The sequence below is a fragment of the Equus przewalskii genome, chromosome 9, assembly GCF_037783145.1.
Source record: "Equus przewalskii isolate Varuska chromosome 9, EquPr2, whole genome shotgun sequence".
Taxonomy (NCBI): domain Eukaryota; kingdom Metazoa; phylum Chordata; class Mammalia; order Perissodactyla; family Equidae; genus Equus; species Equus przewalskii.
Genome location: NC_091839.1, coordinates 22,226,947 through 22,241,918, shown reverse-complemented (window position 1 = coordinate 22,241,918; position 14,972 = coordinate 22,226,947). Strand labels below are relative to the sequence as shown.

General features: G+C 46.4%; 1 protein-coding gene across 2 annotated transcripts; it reads left to right on the top strand.

The window, feature by feature from the left end:
- The first annotated feature begins 1,964 nt into the window (after positions 1 to 1,964).
- Positions 1,965 to 12,228, top strand: LOC103556194 (cationic amino acid transporter 3-like). 2 transcript variants are annotated; one of them, XM_008528175.2, is made up of 12 exons: positions 1,965 to 2,113; positions 4,649 to 5,051; positions 5,658 to 5,816; positions 6,887 to 7,064; positions 7,294 to 7,406; positions 7,571 to 7,793; positions 7,963 to 8,102; positions 8,208 to 8,310; positions 8,499 to 8,701; positions 9,883 to 10,049; positions 10,376 to 10,484; positions 10,636 to 12,228. In XM_008528175.2, the coding sequence occupies exons 2-12, from the start codon at positions 4,679 to 4,681 to the stop codon at positions 10,746 to 10,748; spliced, it is 1,881 nt and encodes a 626-aa protein (XP_008526397.1). In that variant the 5' UTR covers positions 1,965 to 2,113; positions 4,649 to 4,678; the 3' UTR covers positions 10,749 to 12,228. The 2 variants fall into 2 exon arrangements, with proteins under 2 accessions (XP_008526397.1, XP_008526396.1); XM_008528174.2 differs by having other exon boundaries at positions 4,646 to 5,051.
- The last annotated feature ends 2,744 nt before the right edge of the window (positions 12,229 to 14,972 follow it).

Below are 14,972 nucleotides of genomic sequence, written 5' to 3'. Positions count from 1 at the left end.
AGTGGCACAGCAGTTAAGTGCACACATTCCACTTTGGCGGCTGGGGTTCGCAGGTTCGGATCCCGGGTGCGGACATGGCACTGCTTGGCACGCCATGCTGTGGCAGGCATCCCACATATAAAGTAGAGGAAGATGGGCATGGATGTTAGCTCAGGGCCAGGCTTCCTCAGCACATAAGAGGAGGACTGGCAGTAGTTCGCTCAGGGCTAATCTTCCCAAGAAAAAACAAAAACGAAAAACCTCCCCTCTCTCTTGGGAGTGGCCCCTCTCCGAAGAGCGAATTTCTGGCAGCCTTATTCCTCAGAATTTTCTGCTTTTAGTCAGATAAGGGAAGCTCCGAGAAGGCTTCTCTCTGCATCTGGTGAATCTCAATTGTTTTCCGTTTAAAATAATCTTCATTCCTACTCTGGGGTGCACAGAACCAATGAAAACTCTCCGCAACAGCTTAAGCCACTTCATTCTATCTTATCCTTGTGCGCTTCGCTTTTAAGAAATTAATGTAAGACTCAAGTACTACGTTTAAATCCCATTTTGGTGGTTCGTGTCCAGTGGTTTAGCATGTGGGTTATTTGAAGCCTGTCATAATCTGGTCTGTCAGTCCTTCGCCAGCGGCCTCCGCGGCACGACTCCTGGCTCCCGTGTTTTCCTCCCGTGAACCAGTAGCACTCGCTACATCTCACATCGCCTTGCCCTTCTCTGCCTGCATCCTCAGCCCTCTCAGCAAACCGAGCTCCTTGCAGCACGGGACCAAATCACACTCGTCTTTATCTGCTTCGGTACCTGCGTGCGCAAGGCTGGGCGCATGCGCAATGCTTGTGACATGCTTTTGCGGCGTGAAATAACAATCACAGATTTGAAGCTCCCCTTCTTCCAGTTGCGGCCCAGCTCTGCTTGGGGGTCCCCGACACTTGAGTGCCTAGGTCACATGCAGACTGGACAGCTGAGGAGCATAAGACTGGGAGGGAGGAGGGCTGTGAGTGGGGTCCCCTGTTACAACAGCTCCCTACTTCCCAGGTTCTTTGATGATCAAATGGATTCAACCGTTTGAAAATCTTTTCTTTTTTTTTTTTTTTTCTTTTTTTAATCAGTTTCATTTCTGTACTTTTTTTTTTAAGATTTTATTTTTTTCCTTTTTCTCCCCAAAGCCCCCCAGTACATAGTTGCACATTCTTCGTTGTGGGTCCTTCTAGTTGTGGCATGTGGGACGCTGCCTCAGCGTGGTTTGATGAGCAGTGCCATGTCCGCGCCCAGGACTCGAACCAACGAAACACTGGGCCGCCTGCCGCGGAGCGCACGAACTTAACCACTCGGCCACGGGGCCAGCCCCTGAAAACCTTAGAACCATGTGATCCAGCGATTCTACTTCTGGGTACACACCCGAAAGAATTGAAAGCAGGGTCTCAAAGACACATTGTAGACTCATGTTCACAGCAGCATTATTGGTAATAGCTAAAACATGGAAGCAACGCAAATGCCTGTGACCACTGAATGGATAAGCAAAATGTGGTACACCTATTTAATAGAATATTATTCAGCATTATAAAGGAAGGAAATTTTGACACACGCTACAACATGGATCGACCTTGTGGAAATTACACTGAGTGAAATAAGCCTGAAACGAAATGACAAATATTGGATGATTCCGCTTCTAGAGAGGTCAAATTCATAGACAGACAGTAGAATGGTGGTTGTCAGGGGCTGGGGGAGGGGAAAGGGCGAATCGTTTAATGGATTCACAGTTTGCAAGATGGAAAGAGTTCCCGGGTTTGGTTGCACAAAGTGTGAATTTAACGCTACTGAACTGCACACTTAAAAATGGTGAAGACGGTAAATTTTATGTTATGTATATTTTACCACAGTTAGAAAAAAAAAATGTCTTAGAACCATCCCTTGAGGGTAACCTCGTCAACGTCTGATGGTATCACTGCAGATGCGCTCCGCCCCGCCCCGCCCCTTCCCACCTTACCCGCCCAGGGATTAAGAGTTGTCTTTTGTGGGCCTTGGCTCCCAGCTGCGCTTTTTAGAGATATCTATCAGCTCCTTCCCACCGCGGCTTAAACTCAGCCTCACTGACCCCGACCCAGTGCTCCAGGCTCTCTGCTCCAACAATTCGGTAAGTCTTGGGTAACTTCCCCTCTGTAGGAGTCAGGGTGCCCGAGTTTGGATATTGCTAAAGAGACCTCAGCAACCCAAGCGTCCGGTTGCGTCAGCCTGGCTCCAGCCTGAGTGTGAAAGACTCATTTTCCAGATGAAAGCGGGAGCTGGGAGCTGTGTGTGTGAGAAAGGGTGGTGGTGGGGGAGACTGAGTGTCTGGAGGCTCAGACAGTTTTTTTGGCTTGTGTTAAAACAATATTAAAGATGAAAACTTATATAGGGTTTATAGTGTGTGGACCACTGATTTCAGTCTCCTATACATGGGTTTGCCACACCCAGCAACTCTATGAAGCTGGCTCTATTATCACAGCATTTGAAAAAAAATTGTGGTAAGACACCTAACATAAAATTAACTATCTTAACCATTTTTAAAAAAAATTCTTTATTTATCAAGAGAAACTATTCCTTAGCCCATATATTCATGTTTCATAATTCAGGCACACAGGTTAATGAGTGACAAACTTTCATGGAACTCAAACCAAAGAAATTCTTTACATTCCAAAGTCACTTTGCACTCTGAAAGAGACCAGCTTTCCTCAAAATCTTTCCTGGAATCACAATTTCTGTAGGAATCTGCATCTGCCTTCTTTCTTGGTGCAGCCACGGCAAACTTACAGAAAGCCGCAACCTCCAGGAATACACTGAATGCTCTAATAATATGAAATCGCAGATGCCTGGCCAGAAGGTCACCCATCTGAGCTTTCGTCAAAGCACTGGAGGTCGTGGTAGTTATTCTCAGGTCCTCGGTGCCTGCCCGCCACCTTCCTGAGGTCACGGCAGGGGCACACAGAGGTCGATGACAGTGAGAGGTCACGGCTGGGATGCAGTCACGACTCAGCTCCAAGGCAGACCTGGCGCAGGGAGGGGGAGGTGGCAGCTACGGAAACCTAAATGAGGGATGGGACAGAACTCACCCTAACCATTTTTAAGTGTACTGTTGAACATCTTAACCATTTTTAAGTGTACAGTTCAGTCCTATTAAAGTATATTTACATTGTTGTGTGATGGATCTCCAGAACTTCTTCCGTCTTGCAAAACTGTAACTCTGTCCTCATTTAACACTCAGTCCCTCTAGCTCCTGGCAGCCACCATTCTACTTTCTGTCTCTATGAATCTGACCGCTCTCTAGGTACTTCACAGAAGTGAAATCATAGAATATTTGTCTTTTTGTGATTGGCTTACTTCACTTAGCATAATGTCTTCAGGGTCCATGGAGTTGTAGCATGTGTCAGAATTTACTTCCTTTGTAAGACTGGGTCACGTTCCATTGAGTGTATATACCACATTGTGTTTATCCATTCCTCCGTGGATGGACGTATGGGTTGCCTCCATCTCTCTGCTGTTGTGAATAACGCTGCGGTGACCATGGGTGCACAAATATCTCTTGGAGACCCTACTTTCAATTCTTTTGGGTATACACCCAGAAATGGAACGGCTGGTTCATATGGTAATTCTATTTTTAATTTTTTTGAGGAATTGCCATACTTTATCCATAGCAGCTGCACCATTTTACATTCCTACTAACAGTGCACAAGTGTTGGTCAGCAGCATTTGGAAAAAGAAGAAAACGGATCCAGAGATGTAAGTGACTTGTTCAAAGGCACACAGCTAGCAGTGATGCCAAAATTCCAGTCAGTTTCCTGCCTCCTGAATCTTTCCTTTTAACCAAAATGCTAAATGAACTTTCTATTTTGAGGGGCAGAAGCCCCCTGACAATAACTTGTGCTGACTGGCTCAGCCCTGCCCACCAGAGCGGTGTCCTCAGGAGACAATCCTTGATCGAAGGAGTAGGAAACAAACTGCTGACATTTCTGATTCAGACTGAAGATTAGTCCTCCCTCCCTCCAGGCAACTGGGAGGCCACTCTGCTTTGTTGTCTTGACTGATCTGGGCTAGACTCTCTCCCTCCCTACAAATCCCATCACATTTCACCCTGACTTTGACTTCCAATTCCTTTTCCCTCTGCAAGCTAGGTAACAAAGCTATCAGGCTTCAGGATCTTTGGCAAAGACATGGGTGGAGCGTGAGCTGTCTGATGCCAAGTGCCACCTAGAGTCTCTTCACAGGTATCAAGTAAGGGAGGGAGTAATGATGGTAATCATTTTCCTGCTTTATAGAGGAAGGGAGGAAAAGAGTGGGATGGAGCTGGTGCACAATCAGACAGCTGATAACACGGCAGAGCTGGACATGGAGCTGTGTGATTTGGCTTCAAAAGTCAGCACTCTTATCCACTCAACTCATGGCACTTAAGCAGCTACTATGTGCCAGGCACTGTACTGGAAGCTTTTGCTTGCTTCTCTTCACGCAACCCTTCCAGTAACTTTAAAACTTATTAAAAGTCTTCCTTACATTTGAAGAAACTGAGGCTCAGAGATGGATGGCTTACCCACTATGTTCTTTCACCATTGCTCTGTGGAACTGGTCTTACGTCCCACTCCCAGAGCTAAGGGTGGATGCACATTCTTGATGGCTTTCTGTCTTGTTTTCTTAGCAGATCTTAGCCTCCTCTTCAACTCCATCTAGCATGCTGTGTCAGAATGTTCGCCATTTTGGCCAGAAGCTGGTTCGCAGGCGGCCCCTGGAGCCAACGGAGAGGTCTGAGAGTCAACTGGCCCGTTGTCTGAACACCCTAGATCTGGTGGCTTTGGGTGTGGGCAGCACCCTGGGAGCAGGAGTGTACATCCTGGCTGGTGAAGTGGCCAAGGACAAAGCTGGACCAGCGATCGTCCTCTCCTTCTTGGTAGCCGCCCTGTCTTCAGTGTTGTCTGGACTCTGCTACGCGGAGTTTGGGGGCCGGGTACCATGCTCTGGCTCTGCATATCTCTACAGCTATGTCACAGTGGGACAACTGTGTGCTTTCATCACTGGCTGGAACCTCATACTCTCCTATGTCATTGGTGAGATGAAAGGGTTGAGGGCAGGTGTGGGGGAAACAAGGGACTTAAGATCAGGAACATAGGAGGGGGGGATTGGGGTCTTCCCACTCATCCGTGAGCACTTTGCTATAAACCTTGTGAGAGGAAGTGAGTAACAGTGCAGGAAAACCCTAAAACTTCATTCTACTCAACGCTCTCCTGCTTTCCTTAAATGACTGAACCAAGATAAATGGGAACTGTAGGAGGTGGGGAAGAGTTCTTTGGGATGAGAGGAAGGGAGAGACAAGCTTCATTCCCTCGCCTGATTGGAAGTCTTTGCTCAGCTGTCGCCTTTGTGAGATTTTCCCCGACGACTCTATTTAAAACTTCAACCCTCATCTCCCAGCGTCTCCCCATCTCATGTTACTGTTTTCTTGCATAACACTGATCTCCTTCTAACATATTAAACACTTGACTTATTTCGTGAATCATCTGTCTCTATTCTCCCAACACCATGAAAAGAAACTCTTTGAGATTAGGTATTTTGTCTGTTTTTTTTTTTCTCTCTCTCTGAAAATATATCCTACGGCACACAGTAGGGGTTCAATTTACATTTTTCGACCAGTGTTCCTCCTTCTGCCACTGCAGGAGCCGCCAGCGTGGCCAGGGCCTGGAGCAGCACCTTCGACAGCCTGACTGGGAACCACATTTCTCGGGTCCTGCAGGGAAGTTTCTCTCTGCATGTGCCCTACGTCTTGGCCGAGTACCCGGACTTTTTCGCGCTGGGCCTGGTGCTGCTGGTCACTGGTGAGGCAGGGGTCAGAGACAGGATGGGAAAAGCGGGCGGCGCTGGGGTGGGAGAGGCTTGGGGTGGTGGAATGGTGGGGGAAGACTGGAAAGAAGGATCTGCCATATGAGAGACAGCAAGGCAGGAAATACACCATTGTTTCCCATCCTCGGCATTATTGGCCTTTTGGGCTGGATCAGTCTTTGGTGTGGAGCGCTGTCCTGTGCATTGTAGATCTTTTTTAAAAATCATTATCAGATGTTGAGTAGCATCCTTAGTCTCTACTCACTACATGCCAGTGGCACCCAACCCCCCAAATTATGATAGTCGGAATGTCTCGACATTGCCAGATGTCCTTTGGGGTACAAAATCACTCCCAGCTGAAAACTATTTACTTAGAATGACAAGTTTTCTTCCTCTGTACTGAGACCAAAGATTTTTTTTTTTAATTGAGGTGAAATTCACATAACATAAAATGAACTATTTTATTTTGTCATATTTTTCCCAGCTTTATTGAGATATAATTGACATACACCACTGTGTGTAAGTTTCAGGTGTATAACGCAATGACTTGATACACATCTATATTGCAAAATGATTACAATAAGAAATTAACCATTTTATTTTATATTTTTATTTTTTTTTAAGATTTCATTTTTATTTTTTATTTTTCCTTCTTCTCCCCAAAGCCCCCCAGTACATAGTTGTATATTCTAGTTGTGGGTCCTTCTAGTTGTGGCACATGGGATGCCGCTTCAGCATGGCCTGATGAACGTTGCTAGGTCTGCGCCCAGGATTCGAACTGGTGAAACCCTGGGCTGCTAAAGTGGAGTGCATGAACTTATCCACTCGGCCACGGGGCCAGCCCTGAAACAACCATTTTAACGTGTGTAATTCAGTAGCATCATGTTCTGCAACTGCCACCTGTAGCTAGTTCCAAAGCATTCCATCGTCCCAAAAGGAAACCCTGTACCCAGTGAGCAGTCACTTCCTACCTCCCCCTCCCCCCAGCCCCTGGGCCCCACTAGTCTGCTTTCTGTCTCTATGGATTTAGGAATTTTGGACATTTCATATTCCATCTTCCCCACAGGAATACTGGTTCTGGGAGCTAGTGAGTCAGCCCTGGTTACCAAAATGTTCACGGGCTTGAACCTTTTGGTTCTCAGTTTCATCATCCTCTCTGGCTTCATTAAGGGAGATCTGCACCACTGGCAGCTCACAGAACACGACTACAAATTGGCCACATCTGGATCCAATGACACATCTAGGTTAGAAGGGCAGTCTGCCAAGGTTGTGTGTGTGTGTGTGTGTGTGTGTGGAGGGTGCAGAGCTGGAAATAAAGTGATCTGAGCTGACAATCCAGATGATGGGGGCAGGGGTGGGAGTGGGGGCTGGGGGAGGGTAGAGCCCAGGATATGGGGTGCTGATTGAGCAGCCCAGGAGAGATGACTGAACACACCTCATCCATGTCTGTCCTCATTCCTTCTCTCTCTATAGCTTGGGCCCTCTGGGTTCTGGAGGGTTTGTCCCTTTTGGCTTTGATGGGATTCTCCGTGGAGCAGCTACATGTTTCTATGCGTTTGTGGGCTTTGATTGCATCGCCACTGCAGGTAACACGGTCAATTTGTTGCATAAGGGTTTTGGGCAGAGTTTGGGCTGCCCTTGGGCATGGGGTTGGTGGAGGGTTGGCCTGCTTTTGGAGGCGGAAGAGGGAAGAGATTCTGTGCCTTTCCCAGTGTGTTTTCCTGATCCAACACTTCCGCCCTTCCTGCAGGGGAGGAAGCCCGTAATCCCCAGCGCTCCATCCCAGTGGGCATCGTGATCTCACTCTTCATCTGCTTTCTGGTGTATTTTGGTGTCTCATCAGCACTAACCCTCATGCTGCCCTACTACCAGATTGATCCTGACAGCCCCTTGCCACAGGCTTTTCTCCATGTTGGATGGGCCCCCGCCACATATGCAGTGGCTGTTGGCACTCTCAGTGCTCTTTCATCCAGGTCAGTGTCAAAGCTTTCTTCCCATCTACTGTCAGATTCCCAGGTGGCCCAGCTCTTGGGACTTAAGAGATGAGAGGGAGAGACACCTTACCCCTTGTAGACTAGGGAGCAGAAGCCCTGGTCTGTTCTGCTTCTCTGTGTCCTCACACGTTTCCATTTTCTCCTCCAGCCTTCTGGGTGCCATGTTCCCTACGCCACGGGTGATCTATGCAATGGCAGACGATGGACTCCTTTTCGGGCGACTTGCCCGGATTCATGCCCGCACACACACCCCCATCGCAGCCACCATAGTTTCTGGAATTCTTGCAGGTGAATAAACAAAACCCACTCCTTTGATCAGTTTCTTTAACTTGGATATTTCCAGTAGTTTCTCATCTCCCTTTCTCCACCTTGTTGTTTGCACCCTCATTCCAGCATTGATGGCATTCCTCTTCAAGCTCAGTGACCTTGTGGACCTTATGTCAATTGGAACCCTGCTTGCTTACTCCCTGGTGGCCTTTTCTGTTCTTGTTGTCAGGTGAGACTCCACTCTACCTTGATTGGGGGTCTTGGACTCACGGGGACTGATGAGGAGCTAATCCTCTTCCGCCTTCATGCTGTCCTAAGTGTATTGCTATGCTTAGGGTGGGAAAAAGGTGGATTAGGTTCTCTGGTGTTGGATGAGTAGGGGCTGGTGTTAATACTGTCTTCGTACCTCTAATTCAGGTACCAGCCAGAACAGGATTTAGGCAAGAATGAGAAAACAGAGGTGGAAATAATTGAGATAAAGCCTAAACTTGAAGCAAGTTTGTTGGAATCTGTACCTGAAGTAGGAACCTCCAAGACTCTAAAGAGTCTGTGTAACCCTATCAACACCATCCCCACTCCAAAATCTGGCCGGATTGTCTACGGATGTGCCTTACTGCTTGGTGAGCAGCGCGATTTCTCTTTGGTGGTACTCTGACATTGACAGGATGGGGTGGGAGTGTGTCTCCGGCAGCTGAGGAGTCTTGGAGCAGGCAGTTATGGGGTGGGATATGACCCAAGGTCTTTCTCCCCCCCCACCCCCCCGCAAACCTCTCAATATCCCTAATAGGTTGGCATCATCTCCATTTGACAGATGAGCAACTGGGGCTCTGAGGGTTAAATGGCTGGCTAAGGTCACAAGCCTGTATGTGGGTGGGTTCTTGGGTTCTTTCCTATCATGTGCTGTCACTTACAGGCTGTGACTTTTAGCCCAGGCCCTCTCAAGGAGCTGCCTTCTCCTTTCCTTTGTGTGATAAACGTTGACTCTCAGTGTGGGCAATCTACATAGTGTGCAGAGACTGAGAAAAGATAGGCAAAACCTAGGCTGCGGTGAGGGATCCTGAAAGCTATTCCTGAGTAGTGGAATCCTATTCCTTCACAGCTCAGTGGTCTGAGTGTGTGTGAAGGAAAAGTCTAGAAAGCCTTAAGCACTTCTTCTACCTGTGACCTCTCCTCACTCTCCTTCCTGTGCTTGCAGGGTTTCACCTACAGCTCTTTCCTCACTTAACCTCTATTCACCCCCAAAATTTCAACGATCATATCTATCCTATGATCGTATCTATCCTATCCACTGCCTATCATGACCTCCAATTCCTGGCTAAAACTACACTTATCATCGACCACCCACCTCCTATGATCCCCATCTCAAAAAATGACACCGCCAACCGCCATCCACCCAGATCAGAAACTCTGACCTCATCCTAGCACAATTCTCCCCCAACATTCAATCAGCGTTGAGTCCCCTCAATTCCACCACTCAAGATAGCTGTTAGACCCATCGCTCCTCTCCATCCACCATGGCCCTAGGATAGGCTATGGCTCTGAGGCCAACTCTGCCTCATTTCCTTTCTAACCCTGACCTCACCCCTGTGCTTTGTGGCCCGGCCAGATCAGATCCGAAGTAGTTCCCTGAATGCTCCATGTGGTTCCTCCGGCTCCCAGGACTCATCCCTAATAAGTCCTGCTCAGGCTACAAACCCTTAGGTGCCTCCCAGCTCTCCCACTTGCTTGGGAAGTCATCTGACCCAAGGTCTTGACATTTGGCTTCTGGAGTTGGACCTTTTCTCCACCTTGACTCTTGCAGCTCTCCTGCTGACGATCCTGTGCCTGATACTGGCCCAATGGCCCAGCCAACTCTTCTCTGGAGACCCCGTGTGTTCCACAGCAACGGTGCTGCTCCTGCTGCTCATTCTTAGGATCACTTTCATCATTTGGAGACAGCCCCAGAACCCCACTCCTCTTCATTTCAAGGTAGGTGACTTTAAGCCCTCAAACTATCCATCTTGAGTGAATGAACTCTGCATGTTTTGAGGTCTAAAAATTCTTTGCTGGACCAGGGAAGAAAAAGCAAGACGCTAAAACCAATGGACGATTCCCTGATCCACACTCACTACTTCACTAGTTCCATTTCCTAATACCTGTCTCTCTGGGAACATCCAGTAGGATACCCAATTTGAGGAGGCACTGAATGCGCAGCGCAAATAGGGCTGGAGTCTTCCCTCCCACCTGGGTGGGGTAGGGGATCTCCCTTTCACACTTCTGTGGTGTGTTCAACGATTAACTGACTTTGCTCACAGGTCCCTGGTGTGCCTGTCGTCCCACTGATGAGCATCTTTGTGAATGTTTACTTGATGATGCAGATGACCTTCAGGACCTGGGCCCAATTTGGTGTCTGGATGGTGATAGGTAAGTGGCTTTCTCAGGACAAGAGGCCTCCTGGGTGACTGAGCCAACCATCTTCCTACTATGTTTCCTCAAAACTGTCTCAGATGCCATAACAGGAGGCCTACTGAGAGGGTGCCTACTTTTCCATCTCACTGTCTCACTTCTCTACTAGGATTTGCCGTATACTTTGGATATGGGATCAGACACAGCTTGGAGAAGAACAGTGATGAACAGCCACCAGCTTTAAATTCCCAAGCTCTTGACAGAAACATCCCTAGTGCTTGAACGAGTTTAACCACAGGAAGTGGATGCTGGTGGAATCCTTCCATACCCGGGAGGGATCTTCTGGTTCAAGGAAAGGTTGGAGCCTGTGTGGGGCAGGAAGATGGGATGCCTTTAGAGCCCTGTGTTTATTGCCAGTGGACAGAATGCCTTTAATGTTGTATAATTTTAAGTAAGTTTTAAAAGCATAATAAACATAGAGAAAAGCACATGCTTTGTAAGTATGTGGCAAGATGAATTTTCACAAAGAAAGGACAACAATGTAACCAGCATCCAGAGGAAGAAATAAAGTATGACTTGCACATAAGAAGCGCATTCTTGTGCCTACTTCCAGTGAAAAGATCGTCAGATAGGAAGAAAGTGCAGGTTTCAACTATATCAAGACTTGTATCAAGAATTGCAATTTAAATATTAAGACACAAATAGGTTGGAAGTAAAGGAAAGGAAGAGAGACATCATGCAAACCATAACAAGAAAGCTGCCACAGCTCTATTAATGTCAGACAAAGACTTTAGGACAGGGTCTAAGAACAGATAAGAATCATTTCAAAATGGTAAAGTGAAATGATCATTTCTATTTCTCCTCAGCTTTACTGAAATATAAATGACATAGAACATTGTGTAAATGATCATTTCTCTTCACTTTTCTGTGGTAGACTCTTTTTGAGTTACGCAACAGAATTAATGAAGAAAAGTTCTAATTGGAAAAAAAGTTAATAGATGGAAGAGGATTAACAGAATTAGAAAAATCACCATCTTGCAAGCCCTAATGAAATTACAGGGTTAGGAAACATTAATTAGTGGAGACTGAAACTATTAGGTGAAAGTTTGATGGAAAAAGTTGGTGTCACCCGATTAACATTCTTAACGTGCTAACGTGGGACAGGCAGATATGATGCGTGTGCTGATGCACTGTAATAGGCCATACAGAGCACTTGCCATGATACTTTCTTGATGAAAAATGGAATCAGAATGTAATCAAGCCTCTAGGTCAGCTATCAGTTCACAGAAGATAAGGGACAGTCACATACAAACCGAAAACAACAGTCAGCCAAAACCAGAACGTCGGCAATTCTCCAGGAAACAGAAGCGGTGCACTTTCTCTAACAATGAAATGACATGACCAGAACTGAAGAGATCATGGTTGCAGAGTAAATGCTATTTACCAGACACAGGAGCCAGATGCTGACATTTGGAGGAACAATCTACCGTCTCTTTTGCCAGACAGAATTTGCCTTCTTTCCCCCGATTTCGTTAGGTGTGGTAATGGCACTGTGGTTATGTTTTAAATATTAGAGATGCATATATTAGTATTTAATGGTAAAACTATGTAAGACTTTGGATGTGCTTTAAAATGCCTCAGCCAAGGGGGAAAAAAAAACAACCCTGTTTGGATTTGATTCAGAACAAACCATCCGTATAAAAACAAGACTGTTGTGAAAATCTGAATTAGAAGATATTAAGGACTTAGTATAAACGTATAAGAAATATATACATTTTTAGGGGCTGGCCCCGTGGCTGAGTGGTTAAGTTCGCGCACTCCGCTGCAGGCGGCCCACTGTTTCGTCGGTTCGAATTCTGGGCGCGGACATGGCACTGCTCATCAAACCACGCTGAGGCAGCGTCCCACATGCCACAACTAGAAGGACCTGCAACTAAGAATATACAACTATGTACTGGGGGGCTTTGGGGAGAAAAAGGAAAAAATTAAAATCTTAAAAAATATATATATATTTTTAAAGATTGGCACCTAACATCTGTTGCCAATATTCTTTTATTCTTCTGCTCCCCAAAGCCCCCAAGTACATAGCTGTATATTCTAGTTGTGGGTCCTTCTGGCTCTGTTATGTGGGATGCTGCTTCAGCATGGCCTGACGAGTGGTGCCAGGTCCACACCCAGGATTGGAACCGGCGAAACCCGGGGCTGCTGAATCGGAGTGTGCGAACTTAACCACTTGGCCACGGGGTGGCCCCCTATAAGAAATATTCTTGGACAACAGTGGTTCCTGGAGGTCAGTAGTGTCTTGAGTAATGGTAATATGCTCCTCACACATGAATATTAGATTTACTCACATGGATCTGGTGGGTGGCACTGCCTACAGTGGTCTCACTGCTAAGTTCTGCAGGTAACAGCTGGTTTGCAATGGGTGGAGGAGTTCACAGGTGCTGAGAAAATAGGATGGAGAGTAGATGACTGATGCAAATTTAGCCAGAAGGAAAAGATGGTCCCAGCAGCAGTTTTCCTTCTAATTAATGCCAGGTATGAATTAGCTGCTCCCATGTTCCAGCCACATATTAGGTGCTGGGAACACAGTGGTGAACTTGAGAGCCATAGTCACCCACCACAAGACAGGGTTACTCAGAGGTGATTCGATAGAATGGTCAAATGCTCAGATATATGTTCAGAATTTGTGGCTCCAAATTGAGGCCTGCCTTTTAATGACTTACTGTTGGACCTGTCTGTGCCTTGGCATTTTCATCAGAACGTGGGGACAGTGATAATATCTGCAACCCAGGGCTGTCTCAGGATTTGCTCAACACGTACAAAGCCCCCGTGTGGTGTCTCGCACATGGTGCACTCATTGTGGTCCCTTAGTGTAGGAGCTGACTTGATCTCTGAGGCGGGCTGGCTGTCTGGAGCTCAGTTTCACCGTGTAGTATTGCTGTGACGGTGGGCAAGTTATTTAACCTCACTGTATCTACATATCCTCATATGGAAAATTTTGGAAGAATGGGGCTACTTCCATCATAGCATCACTGAGTGTGAGTTTTTAAAAAATGACAGCAGGGGCAAGTAATGTGGATTTGGGTATCAGTGTGGTGCAAAGCAACTGAAAGGTCTTAAGAGATATAGGTAACGCCTTGACTTGTAGGTTAAAAATATGTTCAAGATTACTGTCCTAGGAGAACCAAAATGATGAGGGGTTGTGCTGAGGATGTGGATGTGATTAATTTGTTTAGCTTATGGAACACTTGAACATTGTAATGCTACAACTTAAATTGTTATCTTCCTTTTTACTTTCTGAAGATTTTCTCTGAAACCTTTCTCTGAGACATCTGTATCTAGTATTTATTCAAAAGTCACATTCTCAGGGAGACCTTCCCTGTATATCCTGAGAAAGAAAATCTCGAACCCTGCAGACACGCTCTAACTCCCTTCCCCTCTCCAGCTCCACCTCTCTTCTGTTTGCCTGTAAGGCTTGAGGCACAGTTGCACCCTAATTCTTCCCTCTTTGTGTGTCTTCCATTAGAATCCCTGCTTGTGGGCGAGTGGGCTTAATTTCACAGCTGAGACTTTTGTCAAAGTATGTATATACTCTGATATTGTTTCCTTATTTGAAATTTCACAGTTGGCTAGTTCACTCATTACACAGCAGTTGAAAGAATATGAATTCTGTCTAGCAGAAGACAGACGGCAGATTGTTCCTTTACTGTAACCAAGTGCAACCAGATGTGAAAGTTTTCGATGGACTTGTCCCTCAGTTTCGCCTCATGGTACTAGTGCAGCCTTCCCTCCCCCACCCTGCCAAAAATCTCACAGAAAGTCAACGATCAATGCCATTTCCACTAAGGACCTTCTGAGAACAAGAGGAGGTTTTTTGGGAAAGGTGATATGTGTCCATGTATGCGTTATAGGAAAAATTTCACTTAATGGTATAAAAATTACCTTACAAGTGGAAATGTTAAAAGGCATATACATTTAAAAGTTTTGGTGAATATTGCCAAATTGCAGTCCAGAATAGTGCTGTGCCAACATATATGGTGAGGGCTGACACTGACCCTGATATCAGTTTCCCTCCATTAAACCTAGCATATATGGGGTTAAAACCAAAACACTCATCCCCTGCTTACTCCCTGGCTTCCTGGCTCTAGAGTCCACTATCATCCATGAGACAGATAGCACCAAGGACAAGCACCTGGATTCATTATCTCCTTCCTGCAAAGAGACACAGGCTGGTGGGAAAGCTGCTGACCAGCAAGGTCACGGGTCCCCTCCTCTCTGCAAGTAGTCTCAAGGCCAAAGACAGGCCAGTGGGAAAGCTCTGACCAGCAAGGCCATATGCTCCCCCTCCCCTGCCTAAAACCCCAAATAAAAACCCTTCCTTTTAGCTTTTCAGGTAGTTTTGCATTTCAGCGTTAGATGCCCTCTCTCCTTGCTCAGTGCTGTGCAATAATAAAATTCCTACTTTCTCCCACTATATATGGTTGCTGTGCAACGGGTGAGCAA

What these genes read in the sequence shown, in the direction of transcription:
- LOC103556194 (XM_008528175.2), top strand. Translation starts at nt 4,679, where the DNA reads ATGCTGTGTCAGAATGTTCGCCATTTTGGCCAGAAGCTGGTTCGCAGG. An exon ending in CATACTCTCCTATGTCATTG is followed by an intron (nt 5,052 to 5,657) that starts GTGAGATGAAAG and finishes CTGCCACTGCAG; the next exon opens with GAGCCGCCAGCGTGGCCAGG. An exon ending in GGATCCAATGACACATCTAG is followed by an intron (nt 7,065 to 7,293) that starts GTTAGAAGGGCA and finishes CTCTCTCTATAG; the next exon opens with CTTGGGCCCTCTGGGTTCTG.